The 12717-nt window shown below is 38.3% G+C and overlaps 1 protein-coding gene across 6 annotated transcripts in view; it reads right to left on the bottom strand.

Moving 5' to 3' along the window:
* KLHL7 (kelch like family member 7) overlaps positions 1 to 12717 on the bottom strand; it is a 71237-nt gene that overhangs the window by 45493 nt on the left and 13027 nt on the right. For 4 of the 6 annotated variants that reach the window (XM_045495072.1, XM_045495068.1, XM_045495070.1 and 1 more), the window contains 3 exons: positions 3718 to 3820; positions 2828 to 2921; positions 2424 to 2548 (listed from right to left, as the gene is read on the bottom strand). In XM_045495072.1, the coding sequence (XP_045351028.1) occupies positions 2424 to 2548; positions 2828 to 2921; positions 3718 to 3796 (298 nt within the window). In that variant the 5' untranslated portion in view covers positions 3797 to 3820. Of the gene's footprint in view, positions 1 to 1551; positions 1629 to 2423; positions 2549 to 2827; positions 2922 to 3717; positions 3821 to 8923; positions 9055 to 12717 lie in introns of those variants that run through there. The other 2 variants (XM_045495073.1, XM_045495074.1) reach the window with 2 other exon arrangements.

Here is a 12717-nt window from a genome sequence, read left to right as displayed (position 1 = left end):
GATATCACTTTTCCTCCACTTGTTCCTTGTGGAATCCCTACTTCACATCAGTGTCCCGTATCTTCCTTTCAGGTCTTTTATGTTTTTCACTAATGATTTCCATTTCTTTGCATTTTTGTGTTGTTATCATAAGGCAGTTTTCTCTGTTTTATTTTCTTTAGGTTGATTTTTAGGAATATCCATTCTGTTTTTCAATTCAATTGAATTTTATGGAAAATCATGGCTTTCCTTTCTATTTAAGGTCTCCTCCATTTCTTAAATGAAAATTTCTACAGGAGCCATTCATTTTGGCTGTTTAGCTTGATTTCTGTCCTCGAACTAGCAGGTTTCCTTTAACCTGGTATGATATCTTTGCCCACTTCCATCAGATACTATGGGTGCCTTTAGAATTCATGGAAGTCAGCTTGTTGGGATCTCTGGGGCAGCAGAGAACAAAGGAGTTCTCTAATCAGTTCACAGGGAGAGCCACCCCAGGGCTAAAAAGAATGCAGGCTGCAGCAGTTCCCTTGGATACTGAGAGTAGCTGCACTTGGCTCAACTGGACGGGCCACTGTCTTTACCCCGGCTTAGAGAATCAGGCTCCCTTCTAGGCTGCTACACCATCCTTCCTCTCTTGAAAACAATGACCCAGAAGGCATCCAGAAGTAACACTCCCAAGTGGTCTCCTCAGAAGCCCAAAGCCTAAAATGAGATTAGCACAAACTTGCTCCAGGTTCCACCATATCCACTCCCTACTCTGGCTGTTTTTCTTTCTAGTTGAATCACCTGGTTGGAAGTTTAGAGTGCTAGGGAGTTAAGGAGAAGTACTTAAGCCATCATCTTCCAAAAACTCCTTTGAATTCTTTTTATAATAAATTTTGTGAGACTACATATTTATATAAGGGGAAATAAGTAAAATCTCAGAATATAAGTTTTATTGATGAATGGAGCCCCAAACTATGGCCCAGAGAAATAGAGGGACTCATTCCAGAGTGTCTCTGCTGCACAGATGAGATTAGAGACTGGCCTTTTATTTCCTAATATATGGGTCTTTTCGTTTGTGACCTACAACCACCTTTAAAATAAATTCCACCAGTATATTCACCTGCATAGCTATTACCTGTCCTCTTCCATTTGGTCCATTTCCTTTTTTGGATACCAGCCACAAACTCATTCCCATCCCCTTTGCCTGCCTTTTATCCTTCCCTAAAATTTATTCTGCTTCCTAATTACCTGCCTACAAAGATCTTTTGCTCTGCATTCACAGTAGGGGTGTGTGACAGATGGAGTAATGAACCGTCTAGTTCATTACTAGAGGGGAGCCTAGAAAAACGGTGGAAAGAGAAGGCTTGCAAACTTCTCATGTATCTCCAGGAGCCCTTTGCCCAGCTGTTGGCTTGTCAGCACCCTTCATCTTCTCTCATATGTCAAAAATCTTTGCATTGGTTGTCCTTGATTCAGCTTTCCTCTCCTCCCTGCCTTCCTAGGACTCCTACCCTGATTCTTTTCCCCTCTGAATCACAGCAAGGGTAAGAAAATACAACTACAAAGACCTGGATGTTCATTTATGTGCCACTAAAGATTATTTCACAGTGGAAAGCATACCATATCACACCTTGGAAAACTCTGATCAACTATTTCTGCTTTTCCTGACATGAAATATAAAATACTTTATTAATGGCTTTACAATAGAGTGCTGGGGCACCTGGATGGCTCAGTCGGTTAAGCGTCTGTCTGGCTCTTGGTTTCAGTGCAGGTCATGATCTCATGGTTCGTGAGTTTGAGCCTGCATCAGGCTCTGCGCTGACAGCATGGAGACTGCTTGGGATTTCTCTCTGCCCCTCTCCTGCTTGCAACTGACCTCTCTCTCAAAAATAAATAAAGACTTAAAAAAATAAAATAGAGTGCTATAGCAGTCTCTTACTTAGTATCTTAATTTATAGTCTAGGATTTTTAAGTGTTCTAGTATACAATAACGTATTTAATAATGTGGAGAGGCAACATGGGACAGTAGTTAAGAACAAGAGGACTTGAATTCCAACTCCAGCTCCTCCACATACTAGCTTTAAGACCTCAGGTAATATACACAACCTGTTTTCTCATCTATGACAGACCAATCGTAAGTACTGCAACAAAGGTAAACATTCATGTTTATGACATACCACACCACCACCAGACGCAATCCTTACTTTTTGTTCTAGATACACAAAAACTCATTATTAAAGCTATTTTATATTTTGGAAATTTTAATGGGCTTGTTTCTGCCCGGGTTAATAGGCATCTCCCTAAATGTCTCTTAAAATGTATTTTAAGTGTATTTTCTAGCGGACAATGTCTTTAAAATTAAATGAGGACACTTAGAATGACACTTTTTTTTTCCTTTATTAAAATGCACATTAAAGTTTGTTTTGTTTTTTATTTTAAATAGGAATATGACTTCTTACCAAGACAATTTGAAGCATCAACTTGTTCTTTCAAAAAATCAACACACATTTTCTTCACAGGTTCAATCTGGTACTGGTTTGCTGCATCTAACAAAGACTGAACGTTGTTGCTATTCACAGAAATTCTGCAAAGAAGTTAAAGTGAATTTAATTTCCTATAATATTTTATTACTTAAATAATGCTTTGTAAAATGTATCCTACTAGCTCCTGAAATTAAACAAAAAATTAAACTTTTCGGTCCTTGCTTGCATGAGTATGTATGGCATAAGCTCCTCAAACTTCCCCATCCTTATGGTTTTTCCTGTTGAAGAATTTAGAGCCCATCAATTTGTCACGATAATGCTCTGCCATAGTAGATCCCAACCTTACTCCTCCACAACAGAAATGATCCTTCTTAACTTACCTAGCAGTATAAGCAAATTCCACAAGTTGTTCAATAATGTCAGGTTCAGCATCTTTGAGTTCAACTTCAAAGGACTTTGATTCAAGCATGTTAGCTAAAATGAAAAGAAGAAATATAAATGACATGACTACTATCACCAGGTTAACTGAGGACCAGATCATTCCAGGCCATGTTAAATGTGGAGAAGAATAACAGGACAGAGAGCTCTCTGTTAATAAAGATCCCAGGAAGCCCAACATTCCTTTAACAAATGCAAATTAATTCTCCACACTTGAGATGTGTCTTAAAATAAGGTAAGAAATTAGTGGATTAGTGTACTTCTTTAAAAAAACAAAAAGGGCCAAGTAAACAGAGATACATAAAACTAGATTTAGTATTTCCCCAACTCCTAAAATGACTTAGTGGCACTCTTCTAAATTGCTGTGAGCAAAACTACATCTGATATAGCTGGAGCCAATCTATGAGAACAATGACAATTGTTCAACTAGAAACTGCATCTCCATCAATAAAGCCTTTGGGCCTCTAGTGCTAGTGAAAGGACATTTTTCTTTTGATCAAACATCATCATAACCCCTTTCCAATCTCTTCAATGTTTTATGGCCTTAATATCTAAGGGCTTTAGAAAGATATTTTCTTCTTTTAAAAAAAATTTTAAGTTTATTTTGAGAGAGAGAGAGAGAGAGAGAATATCCCAAGCAGACTTTGCACCATCAGTACAGAGCCCCAAGTGGGGCTTGAACTCATGAAACCTAGATATCATGACCTGAGCCGAAACTGAGTTGGACACTTAACTGCCTGAGCCACCCAGGTACTGGAAAGATATTTTAATTTAGACTCTAAGTCATTCTGATGGAAAAAAATAACATGTTTTATTACTTTAAGATACTTACTTGTGAACATTAAGTTGAAAAAATGACTGGCTGCTGCGAGAACAACTCGATGAGCAGGTATCTTTCTTTCCTGGACCATAAGGATCACATCACACAACGTTTTCTAGTCAAGAGAAAAATAAATGAAATTAAAAGGGGCTCATTGGGCCTGGCTTAGCACACATATAAAACTGGTGCTTGCCAAAGGTTTTATCTCTATTTTCTGTTCAAATCCAGTCTTTTTTCAGCACAGAATCTGTTTATAAGACCTATTTAGGAAGACCTTAGACAGGTGCTATCATGATTTGCTGTATCAAAAAGTGCTATTGAGTTTCCCAGTAGTAAAAACAGAAAAAAAGAAAAGATCTTTACAATCAGAAAAGAAGTATTCTACTAATCTGTTAGGGAAACCATTTTTTTTTTTTTTTTTTTTTTCTGACACAAATTCTTAAGGGTTTTCTCATGGTAAAAATTTAAGGGGACACTAAATGACATAGGAGCAATGTCCTTGATGGTTTCTCAAACAGAACAATCTGGGTTTTTTTAATTATCTATTTGTTTTGAGATGCAGTGTGCACACTGTATTTCCCAAGAAAGTAACCTTCACAGAAACCACTCAGAATACAGAGTGGACGAAGCAAATGACCATTCAGCACTCTTTCCTTAAGTAACACTTTCCTCAAATGCACTTCTGACAAGCTGGATACCAACCACTTTTATATTGTGATCTCTAACCAAGGCAAAAATGGTATCACTCTAGATTGCTGAAAGAAGGCAGAGTCAGATTACATACTTATGATGCTGAGGAAATGAAATATTAAAGAAAAAATTTAAGGTTTATTGGAACCCTTAAACATGAATTTCAAGGAAAAAAAACATCTTTTTGTCAAACAAAATTTCAATTTCTTAATGAAGTTACATATGTAACCTCCAGGTTAGTCTCAGAGAAAATTTGATGCTTGCGATATATTAGGCACTCTCAGGCACTGGGAATATGAGGAAAATAATGTTATCAGAGTAAAAGAAAATCTATCACATATCTAAATGTTGGGTTAGTAGCTCAGAGGATGTGGCCTTTTGTAAATTTTAAATACTTACTAAAACTATTAATACAGTTTCTGATACTCTCATTACCAAATGAGATGGTAATGCTTAGAACAAGAAAAGAAATGGGCTTTATTTATATTTTATAGTTGGGTAAGAGAGAAACAAAATTTCACTTTTACAGCTATGTGAAAAATTTCTACATAAGGCCTATGGTCTATTGCTTAGAAATTATATGCAGATTATTTATAGTTAAAGCCATTGTTATCCCAATAGTGTCTCGAAGTTTAAAATTTTTATTTCCTTTGGTCAGCTTTCAGGTGATTTTGCCACATACCACACCAAAAATACCAGGTAGCAAAACCAAGCCAAATATTTGGTTACCACCAAAAGAAACTGATCTAGTTGCTCGAAAGCAAGAAAGAAAAATAAAGGTGGAAGGAAAAGAAGGAAAGGTGGGACAGAAAAAGAACACTGATAGAGAACAGCGAATCAGATAAGGGAGGGGTCTATGGCTGCTGACAGGAAGTTCCAGAAGATGTAGAACTGTATGGAAACGGAGCCAAAAACCTTTTCAAAATATACACTCAGCAACAGGGAGTTCTAGTGGCATGAATTTACAGGCACTGAAGAAAGTTAAATCAGATCTCTGCAAAGCAATTCAGTCTTCTCTAAGATTAATCTCCAGCTGGATATTAATGTTGTAGAAGGAAAGGGAGGAACTTTTTGTATCCAAATTGTGCATCTGACTGTACTACAGATTAATAGGTTTTAACAAGAGATAGGACTGACTTAAAGAGAGAGGCTCCTATTGGGAAGAGTGTAACCACAGAAAACCGGAAGACAGTATGAAAGATAACAAGTCCTATCTATATGAACTGAGGAGAAACCTACACAGAACTACCTTTTGAACAATACATGTTCACTGGACAAAACAAGAAAAAAAAATCTTGTAATTTTTTTGTTTATATTCCTCCATATTTGTTACATCTTTGTATTTATTTTCAGCTTTTGAATTTTTAGCCTCTCATAAATTGATAGCTTTAGGTGATTTAATTAAAAATTCTCACCATCTAAGATTACTTTCTTTTTTTAAGTTTTATTTATTTTGAGATAGAGCACGTGCACAAGTGGGGGAGGGGCAGAAACAGAAGAGAGAATCCCAAGCAGGCTCTGCACTGTCAGCACAAGCCCAATGAGGGGCGAGAACTAATGACCTGTGAGATCATGACCTGAGCTGAAGTTACTTAACTGAGCCATTCAGCACCCCCACCCCCATCTGAGATTACCTTAAGTCAGATTTAGTTTAATCTTCATATTTATTACTGATAACTTATGTTTCATCTTACATATGCCATGTTCTTTTACATTACTTATTTTGCTTCCTTGCTTTTTTCTTTTCTTTTCCTTTTCTTGATAGAGAGAGAGAGAGAGAGAGAGAGAGAGAGAGAGAGAGAGAGAGAGAGAATCTTAAGCAGGCTCTCCGCTCAGTGTGGAGCCTGATGTGGGACTCAATCCCATGACCCTGGGATCATGATATGAACCTGAAATCAAGAGCTGGATATTCAACCGACTAAGCCACCCAGGTGCCCCATCTTCTTTTCTTCTTTAAATACCAGTTGCTATTTTGGTCACATTTTCTTTGCACCTTTTTCTTCTTTTAGAGACTTAGAGATATGTCAAATAGTTGCTGAGTGAATTCAGAAGTGTTACTAGTCAAATATTGTTCTAGGAATGCAAGGAGGGTTCAAGAACAATAATTCTTTAATATAATTCAGCATATATACAGGTTAAAAGAGAAAAACCTCATGTAGAAAAACTTCAATAGATGGCAAAATTAAACATTCATTTCCTTTCATACTCTTTAATAAAGAAAATGGTGCATCTGTATAACGAAGGTCATTCGAATCAAGAGGAAACACCTGGGTGGCTCATTCGGTTAAGTGTCTGACTTTGGCTCAGGTCATGATGTTACAGTTTGTGGGTTTGAGCCTTCAGTCAGGCTCTGTGCTGACAGCTCGGAGCTTGGTTCAGATTCTGGGTCTCCCTCTCTCTCTGCCCCTCCCCTGCTCACACTGTCTCTCTCTTAGAAATAAATAATGAACATTAAAAAATAAATTTAAAAACAACAACAAAGAAAGAGCAAACATCACGTTTAATGTCGACACAGAAGGGGCGCCTGGATGGCTCAGTCGGTTGAGTGTCCGACTTCAGCTCAGGTCACGATCTTGCAGTCCGTGAGTTCGAGCCCCGTGTCAGGCTCTGGGCTGATGGCTCAGAGCCTGGAGCCTGTTTCCGATTCTGTGTCTCCCTCTCTCTCTGCCCCTCCCCCGTTCATGCTCTGTCTCTCTCTGTCTCAAGAACAAATAAACGTCAAAAAAAAAAAAAAAAATTAATGTCGACACAGAAGAGGCATTCTCATCTAAGAAACATATGCTGTCACTACTTTTTTCAATTATTGTTTTAGAAATTTTACCCAAATTGAAGCTGATACCTCAGCCCGTCTGGCCAACTTAGTAGTCTTTAAGTTTCAGAAAGCACTTTTAGCCCATGTGATTAATTAAGCCTTTCTTTGTATATCTACAGGTTATACATTGTTCCCTAGAAAGAACCAAATCCTCTTGCACAACCTCCCCCTGGGGCACCAATACACAACCTCCTGGCACTGTGATGATAATGTCTGTAGCTGGCATCAAGTCTGCATGCAATCAGGAAGGGTTCCAGGCCACTGTGCTCTCTTTTTATTGATTAAATGCCCTAAAATTCCTTTAAAACTCTTTGGACCAGGCAGAATAGTCAGAATTGGTTTTCAGACAAGAGTTTCCCTTCTCCCCAGATGGCCAGCCTCCTGAATAAAGCTCATATTCCTTTCCAATCAAAATTCCTCCCTTGAGTATTGGCTTTTCAAGCAACAAGTAGCCAAACCTGGGTTTTTTGGTAACAAAATCAGTAAGAAAATAAAGATAAATAAACCTAACACTTGTAGAACTAAATGAAAAGATGGCTAGACACAAATAAGATAAATATGAAAAAGCAACTAGCTAACCTATATGTGAGCAGTAAGCCATAAAAAAACACAAATGAGAAAACAAAAAAAAAACAACCAAAACAACCCATCATAGCAGCAACAAAATAATTAAATGTTGAGAAGTAAACCTAAGAAATGTGAGGGATCTACACTAAGCAGGAATTTGATGTATCATAAAGATACTATTTCAAAAATGTGGTAAGAAGGCAATGTTTAAGGCAGTGAAACTATTTTGTATGATAGTGTAACAGTGGATACATGTCATTATACATTTGTCAACATCCACAGAATATATAACACTTAGAAAAAACCCTAAACTATGGTTAATAATAATGTAACAATATTGGCTCATCAATTATAACAAATGTATCACACTTGTATTAACAAGATGTTACTAGTAGGGGAAACTGGGAGGGGGAGAGGGAAAACGGAAACTCTGTGCTTTCTGTTCAAGTTTTTGGTAAACCTAAAACCTCTCTAAAAAACAAAGTCTATTAATTTAAAAAGAGGGATGAGAGAATGGCTAATTGGAAAAAAATGGTATAACTGTTACCCATTTAGGGGAAATTAGATTTCTCTCTCATAATGCTCTTCCTCTGGGGAAAGTAAGTACTGAGAAGCAAAGTGCAGTCCTTTTCTCCACTGTCACTTGTGGAAGAGTGTCTACAAGATGAGCAAGAGTTAAGGCAGAGGTCACTGACCATAAACTGCCCAGTCTGGTTCATTCTCTTCTATAATTTTGCCCCAAAACGGAACATAACTCATCGCAAATGTTTGGAACCAACAGTGGAAGAGGGCTGTTGAAATCCATATGCATAGACACTCCAAGCCCTGTAGACAGAGACAGAAACTTTGGTAATGCTTTAGTGCCTGCAAACATTAGGGACTTCTGTGGGAAGCGTCCTTCGGTCAGGAAACGTTCACTTGAAAAGAGGCAAGGATTTCAGGCAAGTGTTGGTAGAATGACCTTTTGCTCTCTTTACAGGTTTTCTTAGTAGGAGTGCAAAAGGTAGGAGGCTCCATGTAAGCTCCGCAGCATTGCAGGAGGTTCTAGCTTTTAACAATGTGTGCTGGCATTAGTAGGAGGCATGCAATCAGCTGTCCCAAATTCTGTTCTTCATCGTATCCCAAGAAGAGGACCAGGGAATGACTAACCTTTGGGTTTATGTAGCTTGTCAACAAGGTTCTGCAATCAGTCCTGCACAGCGTGATTTCAAGTTGGCCCTGGGTATAACTCCCTGAGTAGACTGCAGATTCAACTATAGTTGGGTGGTGGATTTAAATCACTGAAAAGATAAAGGGAAATGGAGCCCTTATTATATGGGGGTAAATCTTCTCGGATTGAGATACTAGAAAAGCCTCAACAAAGCTATGATAAACTCAAAACCTAAGAGAAAAATTAAAAAGCCTTCAGAATCACATTTTCTCAGAAAGCCAAGAAAAACAGCACTGGATTTAAAGACACATAATCACAATAAGGCCAGTGGGAAAGGAAAGAAAAAGTTAGACACCAGATAAACAGAGGGAAAAGGGGACTTCTTCCTTAACGGAAACACAGGGCATGTTAGGTCAAACAGCTTCGAAAGGGAAAGCATATACAGTTTGGTATAACTGCTCTTTAAAAGATAAGACTAGGAAAAAGAGTTATTTTTGCTTTATTTATTCAATTTAGGTGATACATACCAAAGAAATATAATGGAGGAAGAGAAATAAAATTCAGAAAAGGCCTGGATCTAGGAAATTTTTAAGAGCTCTTTCAAAGCTAAAGGTAAGGAATCATAAACATAATGACAGGATTGCCCTTAAAGAGTAGGACAGTTATAATAGGTGGTTACATTAAATTCAGATAGATTTGTAAACTTTTGGAAAAGGAAGATCAGCAGTAAAGTAGTTCCTTCACTACATAATTTGCAAGGTGGTGTGTCTGGGAAGACAGGAAGGCTACAGGCTATAGTGGAACATATCTGGGAAATGTGTGGAAATAAGACTCTAAGGGAGAGTACTAGATCACATTAAAGGGAAGCCAAATGACCCAGCCATAATCCAAGCCTAAGTGAATACTGAACTTGTCCATAATTTGGAATTACTCTGAGGGCTGGCAGTAACTGAATCAATACTGAACACGTGGACCTCTTTGTTTTCACTAGGACAGTGTCTTTTAAGAAAGGCACTAGAGAAAGAAGAAGCAAAACAAACATTTGGGCCCATAATCAAAAGGAAAGGAAAAGGAAGTTATTCTGATCTGAATAACGTTAGCTCCACACTATGTAGAAAGGAAAAGATTTAACTTAAACAGGTTAACAACTCAGCTGGTGATGCCTGAAAGAAACAGAGAGACAGCCCATTTTGACACATACAGGTAACAGAAAGGAATGTGTGTGCTACTACTGAGTTTCCAAGGTCTGGAAAGCTCAAATAACAAGAAAAGGTAAGATTCTGAGGAGCACACTGCAAAGGCCAGGTTGGTCCCCATAGGCTTTAGAGGAATCAGTCAAAGGCCATTCTCCAGCTGAGAAAAATGGAAAGGAAAAAAGACCCCCCTTCAAGAGGCAGGATTAGTAGATACAAGGAATTTCACAGCAGGATAGGATCATAATGGGGACACAAGGGTGTAGAACTAGGAGGATCAGAACTGTAGAGAATGCAAGGCTACGGACTATGCTTTGCCTGACTGCCTGCTACAAATGTGGATCATCCTCTCTCAAAGGACAGAACTCAACTATTCTAGCATTGGGGTGTGAGGAACACAAGGTTGAAAAAAGAAATAAAAATTAAGCTTTAAATGTGCAGGACAAAGGGGAACAAGAGAAATTCTAGAAGACCTGGCAGCTGGGCAAATCCCCCTGGCAAATTTCTCTAAGTACAAAATATCCTATGCCAGTGAAACATTACAAGCATAGACAAAATTCTTCCCTATATGGTAAAGTGTCCCTATTAGCCTCTTGATAAGTGATTCCTCTTAGCTGAGTTTAGAGTCTATAAATTATAGATAGCCAACACAGACTGGCAACCTGTGGCAAGCCAAAAGCCAAGATATCCTGAAGTTTTCTTTGAAGATTCTCTGTTCTCTAGAAACCGACGTTTCTGTTGTTTTTGTCTGGGAACAATGTGGGTTAGGACTGTATAGTAAGGTGTCAACATCTATTGTAGAGATGGGAGATTTGCTTGTATCTTTTCAGGTTTGTGGGGATCAGGATGATGCCGTACTCATCTTAAGAGTCCTCTGAACCCTGTGACATTCTGAAAACATGTGGCACCAACCACCTTGACACTGGAAAAATTCAGCTTTGGAGGTGCTAAACTAACTTAATATATGCCAGTGGAAGATAGCCCAGGCTGCAGCTGCTGAACAAAGTCCCAGAACCTACCCAAACACTTAAGTGAATACTTTTTGCCTGAGACTTGGCATATAAGAAACCAGAGAGAGCACACATTTGGAACGCCCTTTAATTTTAACCCACAGGGAGATCACAGATGTGGGAATTTAATAATGAGTGGGTTCATAACAGTCAGATTTGGGGGATTTTATATTGCTAGTATGGAATTAGATGGAGCGCTTTAAGCTGTCATTTGTTTCACTCCAGATAATCTGGAAAGCTATGAATGACACCTTGGCTGAGAAAAATTTTAGATGGGAAATGCGAATGAATTTCCAGTCTAGAGTTAATAGATTATCTACTCATTTTAAAGCTTTCTGGAGTAAAAAATTTAAATAATCTTCCTAAGGTGGTCTGCAGAAGACACATGGAAGAATAGTTATTGATAGAGGATGCCTTTAACATAGAACAAAACACTCCCGGGGCACCTGGGTGGTTCAGTTGGTTAAGCATCTGACTCTTAATTTTGGTGCAGGTTATGATATCATGGTCCATGAGATTGAACCCCCGTCAGGCTTCACACTATCAGCATGGAGCCTGCTTGGGATTCTCTCTCTGCCCCTCTCCTGCTCATGCATGTGTGCTCTCTCTCTCAACACAAATTAAAAAAAAAAAAAAACAAAATGCTCCCTGTACAGGTTAAAAACAAACAAGAAACAGAAAACTTAAAACAAAACCAAAAACAAAAAAAAAAAAAACTTGGAAATAAGAACTTATAACTACTTGGTCCAGTACATTCTGTTGGGAGTTGGGATGGGGCTCTGGTGCCTGAATACTATTATTCAGCCCTCTGAGATTCTCAACTCAGGGAGTTTATGTAAAGATTTACAGCCAAGTGAGACAAAATAAAACAGATGGGTGAGTGCTTAGTAATCCCCACCTACTCACACCCATATACTCCAATCATCTAAATTTTTAAATTTGCATATTCATATGGGGGGGGAAGATAGCGGGGCCCAAATCCACCTTATAGAGTCCACAAGACATATCCTATCTGTCCTCCTTAGCAGATGGAGACCTTAAGTAGAAGTATATGAGTCTCCTTAAAGATAGAGAACTGAGGGCTGAGGGAGGGAGCTGGGTGCATGCGTAGGGGATGGGCTAGATGGGTGATGGGTATTAAGGAGGGCATTTGTTATAAGCACTGGGTGTTGTATGTAAGTGATGAATCACGGAATTCTACTCCTGAAACCAATATTGCACTGTATGTTAACTAGAATTTAAAAATTTGGGGCAAAAAGTATGTAAGCCTCAAAAGAGTAACCCTACCATTAATAAAACGTCTTAAATCCTAGCTTCATTAGAACTTCTCTCTCATTGGGCAAAATTTGTAGGAGAGAGAGAGAGGAGTTCAAGATACCTTGTTTCCTCTTTCAGTAAGGTGAAGGTCAGAAATGTTTTTCCCAGCCCACACCACACACACACAGACAGAATACATATGTCTTTTCCTTTCAGGGAAAAGCCTTATAACAGTGGTTTTCAAACTTTTTAAGCAGTAGAATCCATTTTCAAATGATGTGATTACACATAATTTATACAGAAATAATGTTTTCTCTATAGCCAGAGTTAGCC

Source organism: Leopardus geoffroyi, chromosome A2 (genome assembly GCF_018350155.1).
Source record: "Leopardus geoffroyi isolate Oge1 chromosome A2, O.geoffroyi_Oge1_pat1.0, whole genome shotgun sequence".
NCBI classification, from domain to species: domain Eukaryota; kingdom Metazoa; phylum Chordata; class Mammalia; order Carnivora; family Felidae; genus Leopardus; species Leopardus geoffroyi.
This window is presented reverse-complemented; position numbering and strand designations above follow the sequence as displayed.